Source organism: Cherax quadricarinatus, chromosome 44 (genome assembly GCF_038502225.1).
Source record: "Cherax quadricarinatus isolate ZL_2023a chromosome 44, ASM3850222v1, whole genome shotgun sequence".
NCBI lineage: Eukaryota > Metazoa > Arthropoda > Malacostraca > Decapoda > Parastacidae > Cherax > Cherax quadricarinatus.
Genome location: NC_091335.1, coordinates 3,706,461 through 3,731,144, shown reverse-complemented (window position 1 = coordinate 3,731,144; position 24,684 = coordinate 3,706,461). Strand labels below are relative to the sequence as shown.

General features: G+C 42.7%; 2 protein-coding genes across 2 annotated transcripts in view; both read right to left on the bottom strand.

The window, feature by feature from the left end:
• The window catches only part of LOC128697522 (alpha-ketoglutarate-dependent dioxygenase alkB homolog 4), a 159,759-nt gene that overhangs the window by 68,730 nt on the left and 66,345 nt on the right, over positions 1-24,684 (bottom strand). The window lies entirely within an intron of this gene.
• Positions 459-21,574, bottom strand: LOC128697513 (uncharacterized). Its single transcript, XM_053789256.2, has 4 exons — positions 21,504-21,574; positions 9,889-10,008; positions 3,272-3,633; positions 459-2,605 (listed from the first exon to the last, which is right to left on the bottom strand). The coding sequence occupies exons 2-4, from the start codon at positions 9,944-9,946 to the stop codon at positions 2,480-2,482; spliced, it is 546 nt and encodes a 181-aa protein (XP_053645231.2). The 5' UTR covers positions 9,947-10,008; positions 21,504-21,574; the 3' UTR covers positions 459-2,479.

The window sequence follows — 24,684 nt, the reverse complement described above, 5'->3', positions numbered from 1 at the left end:
CAGTGTTCTAAAAATATAGAAGTACAGTTGTATGAATAAATAAATAATTTAGCTACAGTTAGATCTCAATAAATCTACGGTGTAAAGAAGCCTCATTTAACTATCACGTGTCTGGTGCCAGATTCCAGAGTTTATTAGCCTCATTTAACTATCACGTGTCCGGTGCCAGATTCCAGAGTTTATTATTGAGTGTTGACCATATATCAAATAACTGGAGACATGTTTTCTATTATACCCAAAAAATAACTCATGCATTGCATACGATGCATCAGCCATTCAAAACTGATGCCGTTCGAAGTTATTATTTTTAATTGGAGGAATACGCTAAACCTGCAGGGGTCGTATAGCGGCTGTGGTATGGAAGGCATTCCAGTTCGATTCAAGCAAGGGAAGATAAGTCCAGTTCTTTGGATCAAGAGCCCCTCACCAATTTCAGGGGGAAAAATAAAGCAATAAGATACAATAATACTATACTTTTTGAGATTAAAAAGACAAAATAACATCTAAATACTACATTAGAGTTTCCTTGTCTCCTAATATCATGTTTATTTTTCCAATTTAGGAAAGATCCTGGACTTCATCTTACGAAGCAGACAAAGCAAATGTAATAGTAATTATGGAAAAGGTAGATTATAGTGGAAAAAAAAATATTAGAAGACAGAGAAACTGACGTGTCCCTTAAAGCTGACCACTTAAGTTTAATGTTTTTATTATGGCTCCCATATCCATCCTGTGGGCGGTAGTTAAAATATATATATACATAATGGGTCCAGGGACTGAGCCGAAAAAAATCTGATAGATAAAAAAGTTACAGTGGTAATGAATTATTTACATATTTATATATGGTTAAAATCGTTACTCGGCGTTTCCTTAATAAATGTTTTGATCAGTACATATGTGTCTTTTACCAATAAATTGTTGGTACCACCATACAACTTCCACCAGATACATAAATTATGGTACCACCATACCACTTCCACCAGGTACATAATAACACTAACTACAATTCGGACTCAACACGATATACACCCTGACAAAATACGCACAAAACAAAAATACACATTATGTATTAGCGGTGACACGTATACTTTTCTTCATAGCTTCCGTTAACAACTGATAACGTTAAGCACTGAACCTAACATACACAATGCCTATAGTACTACGAACATCGTTACACAGTTTTTGGCATAAAATGCAAAACAAGCGATTATAACTCCAGAAAAAAAGTGGAGAGGTAAGTTTGAGGTGCTATGTTTCTCGTCACTGATAAAAGGTAGTGAGTCTCACTCATGTATTTCTCTGTTACTGTGTAGTTAGATACCCAAGGCACCTAGTGTATATCACCTTACTTTATGTCTTCCACTTGTGTCTGAATAACATCTCCCCCTCAGTCTGTCTTTCAAGAGAGTGTGGATTCAGACTCGTAGTCTATCTTGTTTGTAAGATTCTTTATACTACTTCTCTGTATGTTCTCCAGTGTATTGGCCTCTGTTCTATAGTAGGGAGACCAGAACTCCAAAGGTTATTCTATGTAAGACCTCTAAGCGAGGTTTTATATAGAATAACCTTCGGATTCCTATTGCGTATGCTTCTCTACATTAGTTAAAATATCATAGTATGTTAGTCATATTACTCACACTTAAGCACTGTATATCAGTGGTAGTATATACTGATATATACGTTATGGACTATTGTGAAAATCTATGTTAGCAGTAAGTTTTGTGCTCCAAAATTAAGTTTCCGGATTTGAATATATATGTTACTGAAACAAACTTTGATAAATTAATCTTGGTTTAGCCAGAATGAAGTATACGTGGAGAAGGTTTTGAGGATCAACGCCCCCGCGGCCCGGTCTGTGACCAGGTCTCTTGGTGGATCAGGGCCTGATCAACCAGGCTGTTACTGCTGGCTGCACGCAAACCGACGTACGAACCACAGCCCCGCTGATCAGGTACTGACTCTGGTGCCTGGCCAATGCCTTCTTGAAGACAGCCAAGGGTCTACTGGTAATCCCCCTTGTGTATGCTGGGAGGCAGTTGAACAGTCTTGGGCCCCTGACAGAGTGGCAGAATGACTTATAAGGAGCTTACGTTACAAGTATAAAGCAAAAATCCATGGCTCCGAACACGGAATGACTAGGTCTAAATATCTGCTAAGTTAAATATCAACACAGCCCTGAATGACCCACACGAATTTAGTGTTTTTTTTTTAATATAATAATACTAATCCCACTTTGGAGCAATACTTGATATCCTGCACTCGCAAACTCAGAGTGGATAATGAAGATAATCGGTAGCGTTCCAAAATGTATTATATCGTTATAGAATTCAGGTGCGATATCCTTGATGTTTGCTCCATCATGTAGTGATGCAATCCATGCCTCTAATTTTTCGTAGCTTTTGCACCGAGAGTATTGAGGAGGAAGGGGCTGGTGTGTGTTGAGTTGCTGCGGCAAACACCACATCACATTCTGGGCACCTCAGTAAGGGTCAAAAATGTAGGGTTTTGTGTAAATGTAGCTGTAGCCATTGGTCTTCCTCTTGGCGTTCTTGTGACGAGAACGGTTTCCAAACACATCCAACTTTCTTTGCATTTTGGCTCGCTTCTGTTGGCAAGAATACAAAGATAAAGTGAGTTTTGCATATCTGTTCCTATTGCTAGTAAGAGAAATGTCTATATCAGTAATTTCTGAAGCATTACGAATGTTAATGCTTCAGTGAAGTTTTTTTATTATCACTGTTATCATTATGAATTTGTGATTCAATCAATTAGTGTTTAAAATAGTTCATTTCTAGCAGCAACAGCAATATCCGTCCACCGAACACCACTCGCTGGACGAAATGACCACAAGGGTTTAGCGCTTAACTTAATAATAATAATAATAATAATAATAATAATAATAATAATAATAATAATAATAATAATAATAATAATAATAATAAATAACACTAATAATATTTAACTTGAGACTGGAAGACTTCATTACCTCAAGTAAGAAACCCATCCTGTGTAATGGAATATAACTGAAAACTCGTCCTGTGTGAAGTAGCAGGAGGGCAAATCCATCCTTTGTGATAAGTAACACAGGAATCATGACATGATACTATGTTGTGTAACTGGGCATGACAGTAAAACTATCCTGAATGATTATGAAAAGGATACCATCCTGTGTGATGGATGGTCGTAAATGATTGTAATGTATCTGCTAAAAAAAATTTGCTTAAGCAGCAAGCAGCACACTGTTAATTTGCCTGAATTTCATTAAACTTACGCTAATGTAAATGTCCATAACATTGTCTTGGTCTTCATCGTCAGTGGAAAAATGCATAGCCGCCTCCAGCTCACTCACTTTACAATTCTCATTCAGCTCACTCTCTTGGACGTTTACACTCTCGCATTGCATGGTTTCTTCAATATTTTGCTTGCTTGATTCTTCCTCTAGTAGATTTTTGTAACTGCGCTGGCTAAACTGAAAATGTTTTTGATGTTGTATGCCTTGAAGAGGTGAGCTGGTGTGTTGTTGTGTGAGGTCGCTGAGGTGGGAGATGATGTAGTGGTCGTCAGCGTCTTCCTCAACCAACAACCATCCATCAGGGCAGTCATCCCCTTCATAACTCTCACTCTTACCTGCTGCTGGGGGTAATGAGAAAGAAATATTACAAAATTATATTACCTCCAAGCAAGCCAGGATAAGTAAGGTAATGCTGCTGCATAAATAAAAATACTTTCGGCATCTTCAATTAGCCAGAAAAGAGTGAAACGCTTGTTGTTCCTTCGTCCCTGTCCTCCACATCGCTACCATGTCCGCCTTTTTATTTGGGACTTAGGACTTCCAAAGTTCATTATATGCGATTCAGAGCCTTGACTTCCTACATCCCATAGTACTTTGCATCCAATGATGGTTGTGGCGCATCTTGAGCAGGCACAAATATATCGTCTTGTTGGATCCGTGGACATTCCGTTGCTCTGGACAATAAACTCGCAGACTTTATTGTAAAGAGTACTCGGAACTGATCCTGCAACCTCTCTCATGAGAACTGGTAGTCTTACCTCACGGCCACGAGCTCTTTTCTTTTTCCAACAAATCCTTGACTGGTGAATGGCTTGTGAAATCCCGAGTTGGTGCTTAACTCACTTTTTTTTCGGAGGGAGGGTTATTTGAGGTAGGGAGGAAAGATTTTATGATAGACAAGCAACTCTTGATCATATAGTGTGTTTCTGGATCTGTTCCTAAATGCTCCTTACACACATTTGCTACTGAAACCTCCTTAATAAGCTGAAATGTTTATATCTATCGGACTGACATGAGCGAAAATGATAAATTATTATTAACAAGCGCTAAACTCGTATGGGTTATACAGGAAAGTTCTAAAGCTGACACGTGACGTACCAGCTTCAGAGGCGGTGATTGTGACGGTACTTGGAGCCCTTTTTCCTCAGGCCTTGGCGCTTGCTCCAGCCCCGCCTCTGTAAGTACACACCATTGCTTGTGATAGCTCTCGCCTGCTACAACATATGTCAAACTAGCGCAGTAGTTGCGAAATATATATATATATATATATATATATATATATATATATATATATATATATATATATATATATATATATATATATATATATATATATATATATATATATATATATATATATATATATATACTGTACACATCATATTTATAACAATGAATGCAGTGGTATTACAGCTGTGATTAAAGTACACTAATACGAAATTTGCAAGTAAATATATCTTGTTGCGTGTGTGTCCGTGTTAAATGGTCGCTGGGCGATCCGAGGAAGGTCTTCTCGTATTCTGTAAACCCAACCCCTTCTACCTTTATGTGAGCAAATAATAATAATAATAATAGTACAGTGTGGTGATATATATATATATATATATATATATATATATATATATATATATATATATATATATATATATATATATATATATATATATATATGCAAAATGAGCCACAGGGGGGATGGAAAGCACTAGCTCTAGGTCTTTCGCACTTCCGTGTTTTGTCAGGAGCTATGCAATGTTGCAAGAGTTGCGACAGGTTTTCTCAGAGATAGGGTTGTCTGTTACATGGCGTGTCCCAACATGTGTGTGTGCGTGTGTGTGTGTGTGTGTGTGTGTTTGTGTTTGTGTGTGTACTCACCTATTTGTAGCTGCAGGGATTGATTCGCAGGGGTTGATTCACAGCTGTTTTCTTTTTTTTTTTTTGAGGGGGCGGGGGGGTTGTAGCTGTCAATTCTTAGATTCTGGCCCTGCCTCTTAACTTGCCACTCTCCAGATTCACTTCCTCTCAGCCTCGTGGGTCCTGCCTTACCTGATCTTCACTAAGTATGGAACCAGCCACCACCTCTTCCTGACCAAGATCATTCCCCTTCCCGATCACTCTGAGACTGAAGTACTTCTAACATCCCTGTGGCTCATCTGTGTCTTTAACTTCCAGTAGTGTCCCCGAACTCCCGCTTTTTATCGTTTCAAGCAGCCTGTCCCTGACCTTATCAATTCCCCTGAGTCTTTTGTACGCTGTTATCATGCCATTTGTCGTTCTTCTCTCCTATGTCGTTAGATTCAATTCCCTGTATGTGTGCGTGTGCATGTATACCTGTGGCGCACGAGCACGTGTAAAGTAACACTTACATTAATGCAGGAATTTAAAAGTTCGTCTTCGCTCTCAAATTCCAATTCGCTTTCATATTTCCGCCAGTTGTTACCGTCAGTGGCAAGGTAGTGAGACGATCCGTGGTGGAGGCTGGTGAAGCAGTGTGTGTTGAGGTGGTCCCCTGCCTCCGATGATGGGTGATGGTGTGGTGGTGGTGGGTGTTCACCCATCTTTAGCGAGTCCAGAGTAACACTGTGAGATACAGAACTTACTGCAGATGTCAAGCAAGGCAGAGGCGGCCACACCTCAGGGTCGAGGTGACCCACCTCGAAATGACTGTCATCAAAACGAATGACATCCTCGGTAGCGCACTTGAAATACGAGGGGCTTGGCAGAATGGGCATTATGGTTGGGCTACAGGAGGGACTGGCAGGTTCAGAGCTAGTATGGATTGTTGCTTCGCTACTGAGGGAGGGACTGTAGCACCTCATCGCCAGACCTATGTTCCCGCTGTCCTCGTTGCATGTTAACTCTGAAAAGCGTCCCGCCTCGTTCCCTACAAAATCTCCTGTTGGGTGAATGTGGAAATGCAATGTCATGTAAGCCAAGTAGTGTGAAAATCATTACATCAGTGTAATTACATAAATCTCTGAGCAGACTAGTATCGGCTGTACTGACTAAGGCTAGTTGAAGATAGTTATTACGGTGGCATACATACATACACACACACACACACACACACACACACACACACACACACACACACACACACACACACACACACACACACACACACACACACACACACACACACACACACGGGGACTCAGCATATCGTTCCTGACAATCAACTTCTTGGCATACGCTGCTAATTCACTCCTTTATCAGTTTTTGTGGTGGTCTTGAGGGCGTCTCGCTGTCCAGTTGACGTTTACCAGACGTATTAGTCTTCCTTAATTCAACCAGATGACTTTTAATCGCTTTCCTCAATACACTATTTTGGAAATCATCGCAGGAAGTATCTATATTATTCTTGAATTCGGTCAGCATTGACCTGACCATGTTGATTGCCTTAATATCCGGGAAATATCTCATTCTAATGCGGAACCAGTAGATGATATCAATGGAGTCGGTGAGCCCGGAGCTGACAACTATGTCCATGAATGCCAGGGCATGGTACGAGCAGGTACCCCCGCCCTGTCGTACACAGAGAATAGACCTTACTTTTGTGAAACAGGAGTGCTTTGTCACATATTCTGTTACTATTTCCAACCCGAGCTTCTAAGAACCACCACCGTTGTAGTATAGCAAGGTCCCATCTTGGCAGGCATATATTGAAACAACGTGAGGATGCCCACTAGTCAGGTATACACTACAACCATGGCCTTTGGGTAGAGGAGTCTGGCAGGAGAGTAGGTCCATGTCATCTAGTACTTTACACACTTTACCGAATGACCGAGTCGTGTTACAAAGTATGGTACGCATATCCTTAATGCTTAATGATTTGGTGGACTCCATGAGTGGGTGATAGTGTAGTACAGTGTAGTGTAGTATAGTGTAGTGTAGTATAGTGTAGTGTAGTACAGTGTAGTGTAGTATAGTGTAGTGTAGTATAGTGTAGTGTAGTATAGTGTAGTGTAGTACAGTGTAGTGTAGTATAGTGTAGTGTAGTATAGTGTAGTGTAGTATAGTGTAGTGTAGAGTAGTGTAGTGTAGTATAGTGTAGTGTAGTATAGTGTAGTGTAGTATATTGTAGTGTAGTATAGTGTAGTGTAGTATAGTGTAGTGTAGTATAGTGTAGTGTAGTATAGTGTAGTGTAGTATAGTGTAGTGTAGTATAGTGTAGTGTAGTATAGTGTAGTGTAGTATAGTGTAGTGTAGTATAGTGTAGTGTAGTATAGTGTAGTGTAAATAATACGTGTAAATAATACGTTTTAGGCCAATAAATTAAGTAATATACATGGGAAGCTCTAAACCTGTAGTGTAGTGCAGTATAGTATAGTGTAGTGTAGTATAGTATAGTGTAGTGTAGTGTAGTATAGTATAGTGTAGTGTAGTATAGTATAGTGTAGTGTAGTGTAGTATAGTGTAGTGTAGTGTAGTATAGTGTAGTGTAGTGCAGTATAGTATAGTGTAGTGTAGTATAGTATAGTGTAGTGTAGTGTAGTATAGTGTAGTGTAGTGTAGTATAGTGTAGTGTAGTGCAGTATAGTATAGTGTAGTGTAGTGTAGTATAGTGTAGTGTAGTATAGTATAGTGTAGTGTAGTGTAGTATAGTGTAGTGTAGTATAGTATAGTGTAGTGTAGTATAGTATAGTGTAGTGTAGTGTAGTATAGTATAGTGTAGTGTAGTGTAGTGTAGTATAGTGTAGTGTAGTATAGTATAGTGTAGTGTAGTGTAGTATAGTGTAGTGTAGTGCAGTGTAGTGGGTGTCACTAGCACGTTAAGAGACCATACAATAAGTGTCAGGGGCCCGAGACTGTTCAACTGCCTCCCAGCACACATAAGGGGGATTACCAACAGACCCCTGGCAGTCTTCAAGCTGGCACTGGACAAGCACCTAAAGTCAGTTCCTGATCAGCCGGGCTGTGGCTCGTACGTTGGTTTGCGTGCAGCCAGCAGCAACAGCCTGGTTGATCAGGCGCTGATCCACCAGGAGGCCTGGTCACAGACCGGGCCGCGGGGGCATTGACCCCCGAAACTCTCTCCAGGTAAACTCCAGGTAGTGCAGTATAGTATAGTGTAGTGTAGTGTAGTGTAGTGTAGTATAGTATAGTGTAGTGTAGTATAGTATAGTGTAGTGTAGTATAGTATAGTGTAGTGTAGTGTAGTATAGTGTAGTGTAGTGCAGTATAGTATAGTGTAGTGTAGTATAGTATAGTGTAGTGTAGTGTAGTATAGTGTAGTGTAGTGCAGTATAGTGTAGTGTAGTGTAGTATAGTGTAGTGTAGTGTAGTGTAGTATAGTGTAGTGTAGTATAGTGTAGTGTAGTGCAGTATAGTGTAGTGTAGTGTAGTATAGTGTAGTGTAGTGAAGTATAGTGTAGTGTAGTATAGTGTAGTGTAGTGTAGTATAGTGTAGTGTAGTGTAGTATAGTATATTGTAGTGTAGTATAGTATAGTGTAGTGTAGTGTAGTGTAGTGTAGTGTAGTGCAGTATAGTGTAGTGTAGTGAAGTGTAGTGTAGTATAGTGTTGTGTAGTATAGTGTAGTGTAGTATAGTGTATAGTGTAGGGTAGTATAGTATAGTGTAGTGAAGTATAGTGTAGTAGAGTATTGTATGGTATAGTGTAGTATAGTGTAGTATAGTGTAGTGTAGTATAGTGTAGTGTAGTGTAGTGTAGTATAGTGTAGTGAAAAGAAGGGGTGTCACTAGCACGTTAAGAGACCATACAATTAGTGTCAGGGGCCCGAGACTGTTCAACTGCCTCCCAGCATACATAAGGGGGATTACCAACAGATCCCTGGCAGTCTTCAAGTTGGCACTGGAAAAGCACCTAAAGTCGGTTCCTGATCAGCCGGGCTGTGGCTCGTACGTTGGTTTGCATGCAGCCAGCAGTAACAGCCTGGTTGATCAGGCTCTGATCCACCAGGAGGCCTGGTCATAGACCGGGCCGCGGGGGCGTTGACCCCCGGAACTCTCTCCAGGTAAACTCCAGGTAGTGTAGTGTAGTATAGTGTAGTGTAGTGTAGTACAGTGGAGTATAGTGTAGTATAGTGTAGTGTAGTTAGTTTAGTTTAATATGTTTATTATGCACCCCATGATAAGCAAAGAATATTCGTATAGCAACATTATGGTAGGGACTGAAATTAATTTGCTGGTTGGAATTGTATTTTCAATATTCGAACACTTTCAGACTACTTTTTTTTTTTTTGCTTTCGTGTAAATAATACGTTTTATGCCAATAAATTAAGTAATATACATGGGAAGCTCTAAACCTGTAGGGGTAATAAAGCTCCTAACAAGAATTAAAACAACGAAAGGTAATTATTATTTAGATTTATGAAGCTGGTGTTAACTTACGCCATATCAACAACCTGTGGCCATCCACCATAAAATTATCAAGTACCCCTATAGTGATTCTCTGAATTTTCAGGTACCGCCGGGAAACGTCTGAGGAAACCTAGGATGAGGGAATATTATTATATTTTTCCCACTTTCTTTGTCTCCTTAAAGCTGGTTATGTGATCCATTCAAGATGTGTATCCCGTCTTAATTATGGGTCTCATGCCTATCACGTCACTGGAAAAAACTTCAACATTTCTGTTACCTGTAACATAGACAAAGTCATCATCGCTGTCCACAGACTCTGGCCGCACCTCTGCCATGATGGTACCTTCACTGCCTCGCCCAACAACACACGTCTCCCTCGCCACCACTGTCAGCCGAGCTGCAAGAAGATACATTTGCATTTTTTATGTGAAGCAATAAACCAGTGTGTGCCATTAAGCACAATGAGTGGTGGAGGCTCGAACCTGTCTTAATGTACGCTGGTGAATCTACTACCTCCCAGTAGATTGCATTTCCTGCCCACCCATGACTCGCTACCCTGCCTTCCATTTCACTGGATTACTTCAAATATCGGTTGTTTGTGTTATTTGCCAATTGATAGCTATGCCTTATGCATAATTATGTCCTTATTATTACCATTAAGTTTATGTGTGATACGCCATTCAAATGGTAATCCTCATGGGAACATAACCCCGACTCTGTTGGATTATTATTATAATAAAAAAGAAGCGCTAAGCCACAAGGGCTATACAGCGCTGCAGGGCAGGAAGGAAGCGAGGGTATCAGGTGGCTAAAGGGAGATGGATGAGTTGGAAAGTTCCGTAATTACACAATACATAACGAAATGTTTAAGGAAATCCCCACCGTCCTACTCAAGATTCCCAGGTCAAGTTGACGGATTTTATTACCACATGCATGATTCCCAGGTGAAGTTGACGGATTTTATTACCACATGCATGATTCCCAGGTGAAGTTGACGGATTTTATTACCACATGCATGATTCCCAGGTCAAACTGACATATTTTATTGTACCATGCAAGACAGTCATCCTGTGCAAGAGTCCATGACAAAAATCATCCTGCTACTATAATTTGCCTAATTAAATTCAAATATATAACGAACTCATTAATATTAATAGTGAAGAAAAAGACACATTTTGGGGAAAAACTTTTATTGGAACAATCTTTCAGCTTGTTAGATCAAGTTGACACGTTGTCCCAGTTAAAGCTGTGGTCAGTGTGGTACACTCATACATACCTCCACTGAGCTGTGGTCAGTGTGGTACACTCATACATACCTCCACTGAGCTGTGGTCAGTGTGGTACACTCATACATACCTCCACTGAGCTGTGGTCAGTGTGGTACACTCATACATACCTCCACTGAGCTGTGGTCAGTGTGGTACACTCATACATACCTCCACTGAGCTGTGGTCAGTGTGGTACACTCATACATACCTCCACTGAGCTGTGGTCAGTGTGGTACACTCATACATACCTCCACTGAGCTGTGGTCAGTGTGGTACACTCATACATACCTCCACTGAGCTGTGGTCAGTGTGGTACACTCATACATACCTCCACTGAGCTGTCGTCACTGTGGTACACTCATACATACCTCCACTGAGCTGTGGTCACTGTGGTACACTCATACATACCTCCACTGAGCTGTGGTCAGTGTGGTACACTCATACATACCTCCACTGAGCTGTGGTCAGTGTGGTACACTCATACATACCTCCACTGAGCTGTGGTCAGTGTGGTACACTCATACATACCTCCACTGAGCTGTGGTCCCTGTGGTACACTCATACATACCTCCACTGAGCTGTGGTCACTGTGGTACACATACGTACCTCCACTGAGCTGTGGTCAGTGGTACACATACGTACCTCCACTGAGCTGTGGTCACTGTGGTACACTCATGCATACCTCCACTGAGCTGTGGTCACTGTGGTACACTCATACGTACCTCCACTGAGCTGTGGTCACTGTGGTACACTCATACATACCTCCACTGAGCTGTGGTCACTGTGGTACACTTATACGTACCTCCACTGAGCTGTGATCAGTGTGGTACACTTATACGTACCTCCACTGAGCTGTGGTCATTGTGGTACATTCATACGTACCTCCACTGAGTTGTGGTCACTGTAGTACACTTATACGTACCTCCACTGAGCTGTGATCAGTGTGGTACACTTACACGTACATCCACTGAGCTATGGTCACTGGGTACACTCATACGTACCTCCACTGAGCTGTGGTCACTGTGGTACACTCATACGTGCCTCCACTGAGCTGTGGTCACTGTGGTACACTCATACGTACCTCCACTGAGCTGTGGTTACTGTGGTACACTCATACGTACCTCCACTGAGCTGTGGTTACTGTGGTACACTCATACATACCTCCACTGAGCTGTGGTCACTGTGGTACACTCATACGTACCTCCACTGAGCTGTGGTCACTGTGGTACACTCATACATACCTCCACTGAGCTGTGGTCACTGTGGTACGCTCATACATACCTCCACTGAGCTGTGGTCACTGTGGTACACATACGTACCTCCACTGAGCTGTGGTCACTGTGGTACACATACGTACCTCCACTGAGCTGTGGTCACTGTGGTACACTCATGCATACCTCCACTGAGCTGTGGTCACTGTGGTACACTCATACATACCTCCACTGAGCTGTGGTCACTGTGGTACACTCATACGTACCTCCACTGAGCTGTGGTCACTGTGGTACACTCATACATACCTCCACTGAGCTGTGGTCACTGTGGTACGCTCATACATACCTCCACTGAGCTGTGGTCACTGTGGTACACATACGTACCTCCACTGAGCTGTGGTCACTGTGGTACACATACGTACCTCCACTGAGCTGTGGTCACTGTGGTACACTCATGCATACCTCCACTAAGCTGTGGTCAGTGGTACACTCATACGTACCTCCACTGAGCTGTGGTCACTGTGGTACACTCATACATACCTCCACTGAGCTGTGGTCACTGTGGTACACTTATACGTACCTCCACTGAGCTGTGATCAGTGTGGTACACTTATACGTACCTCCACTGAACTGTGGTCATTGTGGTACATTCGTACGTACCTCCACTGAGTTGTGGTCACTGTAGTACACTTATACGTACCTCCACTGAGCTGTGATCAGTGTGGTACACTTACACGTACCTCCACTGAGCTATGGTCACTGGGTACACTCATACGTACCTCCACTGAGCTGTGGTCACTGTGGTACACTCATACGTGCCTCCACTGAGCTGTGGTCACTGTGGTACGCTCATACATACCTCCACTGAGCTGTGGTCACTGTGGTACACTCATACGTACCTCCACTGAGCTGTGGTCACTGTGGTACACTCATACATACTTCCACTGAGCTGTGGTCACTGTGGTACACTTATACGTACCTCCACTGAGCTGTGATCAGTGTGGTACACTTATACGTACCTCCACTGAGCTGTGGTCATTGTGGTACATTCATACGTACCTCCACTGAGTTGTGGTCACTGTAGTACACTTATACGTACCTCCACTGAGCTGTGATCAGTGTGGTACACTTACACGTACATCCACTGAGCTATGGTCACTGGGTACACTCATACGTACCTCCACTGAGCTGTGGTCACTGTGGTACACTCATACGTGCCTCCACTGAGCTGTGGTCACTGTGGTACACTCATACGTACCTCCACTGAGCTGTGGTTACTGTGGTACACTCATACGTACCTCCACTGAGCTGTGGTTACTGTGGTACACTCATACATACCTCCACTGAGCTGTGGTCACTGTGGTACACTCATACGTACCTCCACTGAGCTGTGGTCACTGTGGTACACTCATACATACCTCCACTGAGCTGTGGTCACTGTGGTACGCTCATACATACCTCCACTGAGCTGTGGTCACTGTGGTACACATACGTACCTCCACTGAGCTGTGGTCACTGTGGTACACATACGTACCTCCACTGAGCTGTGGTCACTGTGGTACACTCATGCATACCTCCACTGAGCTGTGGTCACTGTGGTACACTCATACATACCTCCACTGAGCTGTGGTCACTGTGGTACACTCATACGTACCTCCACTGAGCTGTGGTCACTGTGGTACACTCATACATACCTCCACTGAGCTGTGGTCACTGTGGTACGCTCATACATACCTCCACTGAGCTGTGGTCACTGTGGTACACATACGTACCTCCACTGAGCTGTGGTCACTGTGGTACACATACGTACCTCCACTGAGCTGTGGTCACTGTGGTACACTCATGCATACCTCCACTAAGCTGTGGTCAGTGGTACACTCATACGTACCTCCACTGAGCTGTGGTCACTGTGGTACACTTATACGTACCTCCACTGAGCTGTGATCAGTGTGGTACACTTATACGTACCTCCACTGAACTGTGGTCATTGTGGTACATTCGTACGTACCTCCACTGAGTTGTGGTCACTGTAGTACACTTATACGTACCTCCACTGAGCTGTGATCAGTGTGGTACACTTACACGTACCTCCACTGAGCTATGGTCACTGGGTACACTCATACGTACCTCCACTGAGCTGTGGTCACTGTGGTACACTCATACGTGCCTCCACTGAGCTGTGGTCACTGTGGTACGCTCATACATACCTCCACTGAGCTGTGGTCACTGTGGTACACTCATACGTACCTCCACTGAGCTGTGGTCACTGTGGTACACTCATACATACCTCCACTGAGCTGTGGTCACTGTGGTACACTTATACGTACCTCCACTGAGCTGTGATCAGTGTGGTACACTTATACGTACCTCCACTGAGCTGTGGTCATTGTGGTACATTCATACGTACCTCCACTGAGTTGTGGTCACTGTAGTACACTTATACGTACCTCCACTGAGCTGTGATCAGTGTGGTACACTTACACGTACCTCCACTGAGCTATGGTCACTGGGTACACTCATACGTACCTCCACTGAGCTGTGGTCACTGTGGTACACTCATACGTGCCTCCACTGAGCTGTGGTCACGGTAGTACACTCATACGTACCTCCACTGAGCTGTGGTCACTGTGGTACACTCATACGTACCTCCACTGAGCTGTGGTCACTGTGGTACACTCATACATACCTCCACTGAGCTGTGGTCACTGTGGTACACTTATACGTACCTCCACTGAGCTGTGATCAGTGTGGTACACTTATACGTACCTCCACTGAGCTGTGGTCATTGTGGTACATTCATACGTACCTCCACTGAGTTGTGGTCACTGTAGTACACTTATACGTACCTCCACTGAGCTGTGATCAGTGTGGTACACTTACACGTACCTCCACTGAGCTATGGTCACTGGGTACACTCATACGTACCTCCACTGAGCTGTGGTCACTGTGGTACACTCATACGTGCCTCCACTGAGCTGTGGTCACGGTAGTACACTCATACGTACCTCCACTGAGCTGTGGTCACTGTGGTACACTCATACGTACCTCCACTGAGCTGTGGTCACTGTGGTACACTCATACTTTCCTCTACTGAGCTGTGGTACACTCATACGCACCTCCACTGAGCTGTGGTACACTCATACGTACCTCCACTGAGTTGTGGTCACTGTGGTACACTCACATGTACCTCCACTGAACTGATACACTCACGTACCTCCATTGAACTCTGATACACTCACCCGCACCTCCACTGAGCTGTGGTACACTGACACTCATACGTACCTCCACTGAGCTGTGGTTATTGAGGTGCACTCTATTATACATACGTTCATCTACTGAGCTGTAATCACCATGGTGCACTGTTATACTCATAGATTCCTTCCACAGAAGAAGTGAGCTGTGGTCACTGCGGTACGCTCACACGTACCTAAAAATGACCTGCAGTCACTGGTACACTCACGTACCCCTAGTGCGCTGTGATAGTTACATTCATACGTACGTCCTCTGAATTGTTGTATACTGCTACACTTACACGTATCTCCACTGAACTATAGTACACTGCTACACTTATGCGTACCTCCACTGAACTATGGTACACTGCTACACTTATACCTACCTCCACTGAACTATGGTACACTGCTACACTTATACCTACCTCCACTGAACTATGGTACACTGCTACACTTACACGTACCTCCACTGAACTATGGTACACTGCTACACTTACACGTACCTCCTGGAGTTTACCTGGAGAGAGTTCCGGGGGTCAACGCCCCCGCGGCCCGGTCTGTGACCAGGCCTCCTGGTGGATCAGAGCCTGATCAACCAGGCTGTTGCTGCTGGCTGCACGCAAACCAACGTACGAGCCACAGCCCGGCTGATCAGGAACTGACTTTAGGTACTTGTCCAGTGCCAGCTTGAAGACTGCCAGAGGTCTGTTGGTAATCCCCCTTATGTGTGCTGAGAGGCAGTTGAACAGTCTCGGGCCCCTGACACTTATTGTATGGTCTCTTAAAGTGCTAGTGACACCCCTGCTTTTCATTGGGGGGATGTTGCATCGTCTGCCAAGTCTTTTGCTTTCGTAGTGAGTGATTTTCGTGTGCAAGTTCGGTACTAGTCCCTCTAGGATTTTCCAGGTGTATATAATCATGTATCTCTCCCTCCACTGAACTATGGTACACTGCTACACTTATACGTACCTCCAATGAACTATGGTACACTGCTACACTTATACGTACCTCCACTGAATTATGGTACACTGCTACACTTACACGTACCTCCACTGAACTATGGTACACTGCTACACTTACACGTACCTCCACTGAACTAAGGCACACTGCTACACTTATACGTACCTTCTCTGAACTATGGTACACTGCTACACTTACACGTACCTCCACTGAACTATGGTACACTGCTACACTTACACGTACCTCCACTGAACTAAGGCACACTGCTACACTTATACGTACCTCCACTGAACTATGGTACACTGCTACACTTATACGTACCTCCACTGAACTATGGTACACTGCTACACTTATACGTACCTCCACTGAACTATGGGACACTGCTACACTTATACGTACTTCCACTGAACTATGGTACACTGCTACACTTATACGTACCTCCACTGAACTATGGTACATTGCTACACTTACACGTACCTCCACTGAACTATGGTACACTGCTACACTTATACATACCTCCACTGAACTATGGTACACTTATACGTACCTCCACTGAACTATGGTACACTGCTACACTTACACGTACCTCCACTGAACTATGGTACACTTATACGTACCTCCACTGAACTATGGTACACTTATACGTACCTCCATTGAACTATGGTACACTTATACGTACCTCCACTGAACTATGGTACACTTACCTCCACTGAACTATGGTACACTTACCTCCACTGAACTATGGTACACTTACCTCCACTGAACTATGGTACACTTACCTCCACTGAACTATGGTACACTTACCTCCACTGAACTATGGTACACTTACCTCCACTGAACTATGGTACACTTACCTCCACTGAACTATGGTACACTTACCTCCACTGAACTATGGTACACTTACCTCCACTGAACTATGGTACACTTACCTCCACTGAACTATGGTACACTTACCTCCACTGAACTATGGTACACTTACCTCCACTGAACTATGGTACACTTACCTCCACTGAACTATGGTACACTTACCTCCACTGAACTAAGGTACACTTACCTCCACTGAACTATGGTACACTTACCTCCACTGAACTATGGTACACTTACCTCCACTGAACTATGGTACACTTACCTCCACTGAACTATGGTACACTTACCTCCACTGAACTATGGTACACTTACCTCCACTGAACTATGGTACACTTACCTCCACTGAACTATGGTACACTTACCTCCACTGAACTATGGTACACTTACCTCCACTGAACTATGGTACACTTACCTCCACTGAACTATGGTACACTTACCTCCACTGAACTATGGTACACTTACCTCCACTGAACTATGGTACACTTACCTCCACTGAACTATGGTACACTTACCTCCACTGAACTATGGTACACTTACCTCCACTGAACTATGGTACACTTACCTCCACTGAACTATGGTACACTAACCTCCACTGAACTATGGTACACTTACCTCCACTGCAAAACATCCAGGCCATGGGAAAACCTGGGTAGCCACAGCCACTCAAGAGGGAGAGGTTTTTTAGTGCCAGGAAGGAAAAAAAACTGGCAGGAAATGGCAGAAATCGTACACCAAATCCAGTCATTCCTGGAGTGGAACCACAGTCGATGGCCTCCACTCCAAACCAACAGATACAGATACTAATGCCGGAAAAAAAATCCCCCCCCAGTACCAACAATACCACCAGTCCGATAACATTCTTCTTTGCAAATATACAGGGTCTAAAGCCAGCAACAAACAACAAAATACCTTTCATCCGTGGACTGCTTGCAGAGGCAAAGGCAATGTTCGCGGCTTTCACTGAGACCCACATAAAGGATCACTTAGACAACGAAATATGGATCCCAGGTTACAACCTATACAGATGTGACAGAGTGAACAGGCAAAAGGGGGGGGGTTGGCCTGTACATTGCAGAGTCACTTGTTTGCACAGAACTGCTAAATGCCTCAAATGATGTAGTGGAAGTTTTAGCAGTAAAGGTCGAGAACCAAAACCTAGTCATTGTGGTAGTCTAACAAGCCTCCGGATGCAACATCCCAGCAATTCCAGGAACAGCTGTTAAAAATTGACCACTGTCTGGAAAACCTTCCAGCTCCTGCACCCAACATCTTGCTCCTGGGGGATTTCAACTTAAGGCACCTAAAATGGAGGAATATAGCAAATAATATTGTTGCAGTAATAACACCAGGAGGCAGCTCTGATGAAAACTCACACTCACACGAGCTTTTAAATCTCTGCACAAAATTCAATTTAAACCAGCAAATAATAGAGCCTACTAGACTGGAGAATACACTAGACCTCATCTTCACTAACAATGATGATCTGATAAGAAATATCACCATATCAAAAACAATATACTCAGATCACAACATAATTGAGGTTCAGACATGTATGCGCGGAGCCCCAGACAAACATAATGAGATTAGTCACGAGGGAGCATTCACCAAATTCAACTTCAATAACAAAAACATAAAGTGGGACCAAGTAAACCAAGTCCTAACCGATATAAGCTGGGAAGATATACTAAGCAACACAGACCCCAACTTATGCCTAGAACAGATTAACTCGGTAGCACTCGATGTATGCACAAGGCTTATTCCTCTAAGAAAAAGGAGGAGTAGATGTAAAACTGAAAGAGACAGGCGCTCCCTTTACAGGCGACGGAAAAGAATAACAGAGCGGCTAAAAGAGGTCAATATATCTGAAATGCGTAGGGAGACACTGGTCAGAGAAATAGCAAGCATCGAACTTAAGCTAAAAGAATCCTTTAGGAGTCAGGAATCGCGGGAAGAACTAAAAGCCATAAATGAAATCGAAAGAAACCCAAAGTATTTCTTCTCCTATGCCAAATCAAAATCGAGAACAACGTCCAGTATTGGGCCCCTACTTAAACAAGATGGGTCCTACACAGATGACAACAAGGAAATGAGTGAGCTACTCAAGTCCCAATATGACTCAGTTTTTAGCAAGCCGCTAACCAGACTGAGAGTCGAAGATCAAAATGAATTTTTTATGAGAGAGCCACAAAATTTGATTAACACAAGCCTATCCGATGTTATCCTGACGCCAAATGACTTCGAACAGGCGATAAATGACATGCCCATGCACTCTGCCCCAGGGCCAGACTCATGGAACTCTGTGTTCATCAAGAACTGCAAGAAGCCCCTATCACGAGCCTTTTCCATCCTATGGAGAGGGAGCATGGACACGGGGGTCGTCCCACAGTTACTAAAAACAACAGACATAGCCCCACTCCACAAAGGGGGCAGTAAAGCAACAGCAAAGAACTACAGACCAATAGCACTAACATCCCATATCATAAAAATCTTTGAAAGGGTCCTAAGAAGCAAGATCACCACGCATCTAGAAACCCATCAGTTACACAACCCAGGGCAACATGGGTTTAGAACAGGTCGCTCCTGTCTGTCTCAACTATTGGACCACTACGACAAGGTCCTAAATGCACTAGAAGACAAAAAGAATGCAGATGTAATATATACAGACTTTGCAAAAGCCTTCGACAAGTGTGACCATGGCGTAATAGCGCACAAAATGCGTGCTAAAGGAATAACAGGAAAAGTCGGTCGATGGATCTATAATTTCCTCACTAACAGAACACAGAGAGTAGTCGTCAACAGAGTAAAGTCCGAGGCAGCTACGGTGAAAAGCTCTGTTCCACAAGGCACGGTACTCGCTCCCATCTTGTTCCTCATCCTTATATCCGACATAGACAAGGATGTCAGCCACAGCACCGTGTCTTCCTTTGCAGATGACACCCGAATCTGCATGACAGTGTCTTCCATTGCAGACACTGCAAAGCTCCAGGCAGACATCAACCAAATCTTTCAGTGGGCTGCAGAAAACAATATGAAGTTCAACGATGAGAAATTTCAATTACTCAGATATGGTAAACATGAGGAAATTAAATCTTCATCAGAGTACAAAACAAATTCTGGCCACAAAATAGAGCGAAACACCAACGTCAAAGACCTGGGAGTGATCATGTCGGAGGATCTCACCTTCAAGGACCATAACATTGTATCAATCGCATCTGCTAGAAAAATGACAGGATGGATAATGAGAACCTTCAAAACTAGGGAGGCCAAGCCCATGATGACACTCTTCAGGTCACTTGTTCTATCTAGGCTGGAATATTGCTGCACACTAACAGCACCTTTCAAGGCAGGTGAAATTGCCGACCTAGAAAATGTACAGAGAACTTTCACGGCGCGCATAACGGAGATAAAACACCTCAATTATTGGGAGCGCTTGAGGTTCCTAAACCTGTATTCCCTGGAACGCAGGAGGGAGAGATACATGATTATATACACCTGGAAAATCCTAGAGGGACTAGTACCGAACTTGCACACGAAAATCACCCACTACGAAAGCAAAAGACTTGGCAGACGATGCACCATCCCCCCAATGAAAAGCAGGGGTGTCACTAGCACGTTAAGAGACCATACAATAAGTGTCAGGGGCCCGAGACTGTTCAACTGCCTCCCAGCACACATAAGGGGGATTACCAACAGACCCCTGGCAGTCTTCAAGCTGGCACTGGACAAGCACCTAAAGTCAGTTCCGGATCAGCCGGGCTGTGGCTCGTATGTTGGTTTGCGTGCAGCCAGCAGCAACAGCCTGGTTGATCAGGCTCTGATCCACCAGGAGGCCTGGTCTCAGACCGGGCCGCGGGGGCGTTGACCCCCGGAACTCTCTCCAGGTAAACTCCAGGTAAACTGAACTATGGTACACTTACCTCCACTGAACTATGGTACACTTACCTCCACTGAACTATGGTACACTTACCTCCACTGAACTATGGTACACTTACCTCCACTGAACTATGGTACACTTACCTCCACTGAACTATGGTACACTTACCTCCACTGAACTATGGTACACTTACCTCCACTGAACTATGGTACACTTACCTCCACTGAACTATGGTACACTTACCTCCACTGAACTATGGTACACTTACCTCCACTGAACTATGGTACACTTACCTCCACTGAACTATGGTACACTTACCTCCACTGAACTATGGTACACTTACCTCCACTGAACTATGGTACACTTACCTCCACTGAACTATGGTACACTTACCTCCACTGAACTATGGTACACTTACCTCCACTGAACTATGGTACACTTACCTCCACTGAACTATGGAACACTGCTACACTTATACGTACCCCAATGAGCTGTGGTCACTAAAACACACTCAGTTACACCATGGCCTCTATACTGTCGAAGACGCTCACAGCTCCACCTACATATATATGTATCACCCTGACCAACTTGACAGGTGCCAATTCGTGTTAATATTAGTTATTTGGAACGCGATTTAAGAGATTGGAGTACAGTTTTTTTTTTTCTAAATGCGAATACTTTCAAAAACAGAAGTTAAGATTATAAATAAATAAGGAAGACAGGCCTAATGTTAATAAAGAGCATTTAATATTGCATCACGTTAAGGTAAGATAGCAGGAGTATTGACTAGGTTTGCAACATGTTGGTTCCATGATAGATATGGGTTTTGGACGTGGGTTTTTTAATACATGTTATGTGTAGGCTTGCAACATGTTGTTCAGTGATAGATATGGGTTTTGGACGTGGCTGGCTGTGAAAGTATGTCAATATTTGTCTCTTATATGCACCTATTTCTAGCTATGTATAAGTGAAATTTGTGCTCATCTTATTTAATCCACTTACTGTATACATTAATAATGTTTGGCAGTAGTTGCAGTACACATTTCTTCCTCATTGATCACAGTCTAGTGTATTACACCATGTTACGCAGTCAATATTGTCTCTGTGAAGTTAAACTATGTTCCTCCTGGCCCATTCTTGATTAATTTGTCATTTTCTCTCACTTTCATAATAAATAACATTGTAGGACACCATCAGGAGTGTAATTATCTATTTTTGTTAACGTGGAAAGGTCTAGCTCTTGGACCCGTCTCATAACTTAGGAATAGCTGACCTAAATTAGTTTTATTTTCTTTACACTTAAGTTGTGTATGATGTCAGTGTTCATAGTGCTACTGTAAGAGGCATCAAGGCAGGTTGTTCCCGAGGCTCATGCCTATTTATTAGGCATGAGCCTAAGATTAAGATAATGATTAAGATAAAGGACTGTATTGGAAGGAAGTCACTTTGTCCAGCCTTTTTTTATTATTTTTTTGGGGGGGCTATCCTAGGTAATCTACACATATGCTGCTATGTATGATAAGTTCTTCTTCTTTCAACAAACCGCCCGTATCCCACCGAGGCAGGGTGGCCCAAAAAGAAAAACGAAAGTTTCTCTTTTTAAATTTAGTAATTTATACAGGAGAAGGTGTTACTAGCCCCTTGCTCCCGGCATTTCCGTCGCCTCTTACAACACGCATGGCTTACGGAGGAAGAATTCTGTTCCACTTCCCCATGGAGATAAGAGGAAATAAACAAGAACAAGAATTAGAAAGAAAATAGAAGAAAACTCAGAGGGGTATGTATATCTATGCTTGTACATGTATGTGTAGTGTGACCTAAGTGCAAGTAGAAGTAACAAGATATACCTGAAATCTTGCATGTTTATGAGACAGAAAAAAGACACCAGCAATCCTACCATCGTGTAAAACAATTACAGGCTTCCGTTTTACACTCCGCAGGACGGTAGTACCTCCCTGGGCGGTTGCTGTCTACCAACCTACTACCTAGGATAAGTTATGTAATTGTATTTATGCGTAACTGTACCTGAATGAACTTACTGTAAAGATAAGCTATAAGTATCTCTAGTAGTGTGGTTTATAAAAAGATGTGGACAGAAACAGGGTCATACAGTGTAAACCCCATTGGATAGAATCATCTAATGATTATAATCATAAACATAATTTTTCATGGGGGGTGGAAGGGTAAACCAGCTGAAGGTCTCAGTCAGATGACCAAAAGTTCCAGCTGCGGGTCATCATATGACTAAGACCCACGTCAGGAAACATTTGTCCTGTTTCCAGACAAACTTTACCTAACCTAACCTACAGGATATGGCAAAACATATGATTGTTAATAATAAAATATCTGAAAGCTTGAAACTAGATTCACATTTTGTGTCGACCAGATGAATGAATTGTTTTTGAGGAGACTACAACCCAGTAATAACTAATGGTTTAGTGGTAATGAGGTATGAAAAACTCTAATATATGAATTTACTGTAATAGTATATTGTTTGTGGTGTAATATACCCAGTGGGGACTGATAAATACCCATTGTTTCTTCTACAATCCTGTTTTTTTTTTTTTTTTTTTTTTTTGCTACAGCTCAAAGGATGTGCTGCGAGCGCACAATTAACTAGCCACTCAATTGTCACAACTAAAACTAACCGTTTCTTTCTTTCTTTCTCTCTCTTTTTTTTTTTTTTTTTTTTTTTGAGGAAACTAATTCATTCTCCAGACTTTTTTGAATAGGTCAAACACGACACCAATTGTCGTAGTTCTCCCAAATACAGCAGTAAGGAGTTGACGTTTCGGACTTATACGAATATCTCGGTTTATCCCCTACCTTAAGCAACGGTACCGATTGTTTCCTGTTTTATTACCCTGAAACTTTTGTCTTCATCATAAAGTGCACACAATGTTGGGCAATTGATCGGGGCTTCATTCATCAGCACTTTCTAGGCCATAGCACAGCCTGTTGTTGTTAATTCAGCTGGAGAAAAAGGTGTCTGGCTTTGCCTGAGTTTTAAGCAAAGGGTCCACCTGACCTACTTGGGAACTTATTGTTATTGCTTCTCTTTTCGGAGAAAACCCTGTTGCCTTTATAATTTCCTCCCAGATTGCTCACAAACAGTGTCCAGAATATCTTGCTGCCAATATTGTCAAGGCTGGGAACCAAAGTAATCATAGTACCCACAGTCAGTGGCCAGTCTTCAAATACATTTTATTGTACAGCAATAAAGGTATGGAACAAACTGCCTGCACATGTCAAAGCCAGTCATAGCTTAAGCCAGTTCAGGAAGAGAGCCAAAAGGTGCCTTATGAATGTCACGACAGAAAGGGAGGAAAATTATTTTTTTTATTTTTTTAGCTAATTCATTATTATTATTATTATTATTATTATTATTATTATTATTATTATTATTATTATTATTATCATTATTATTATTATTATTATTATTATTATTATTATTATTATTATTATTATTATTATTATTATTATTATTATTATTATTATTATTAGTATCATTATTATTATTATTATCATTATTATTATTATCTTTATTTACTACAAGTACATGTACAAGGTATACAGACCTAGCTGATATCAATGACATACTATTGTATAGAAAGCCCCTCGTTATGCAGAGTATTTAGGGCAAATTAGGCCAATTTTGTCCCA

Excerpts from the sequence above, each read along its gene's own strand:
- LOC128697513 (XM_053789256.2), bottom strand. The coding sequence starts at position 9,946 with ATGGCAGAGGTGCGGCCAGAGTCTGTGGACAGCGATGATGACTTTGTC. Across the intron at positions 3,634-9,888 it reads TGACTTTGTCTATGTTACAG|CAGCAGGTAAGAGTGAGAGT; the intron begins GTAACAGAAATG and ends CATTACCCCCAG. Across the intron at positions 2,606-3,271 it reads TTATGGACATTTACATTAGC|AAGCGAGCCAAAATGCAAAG; the intron begins GTAAGTTTAATG and ends TCTTGCCAACAG.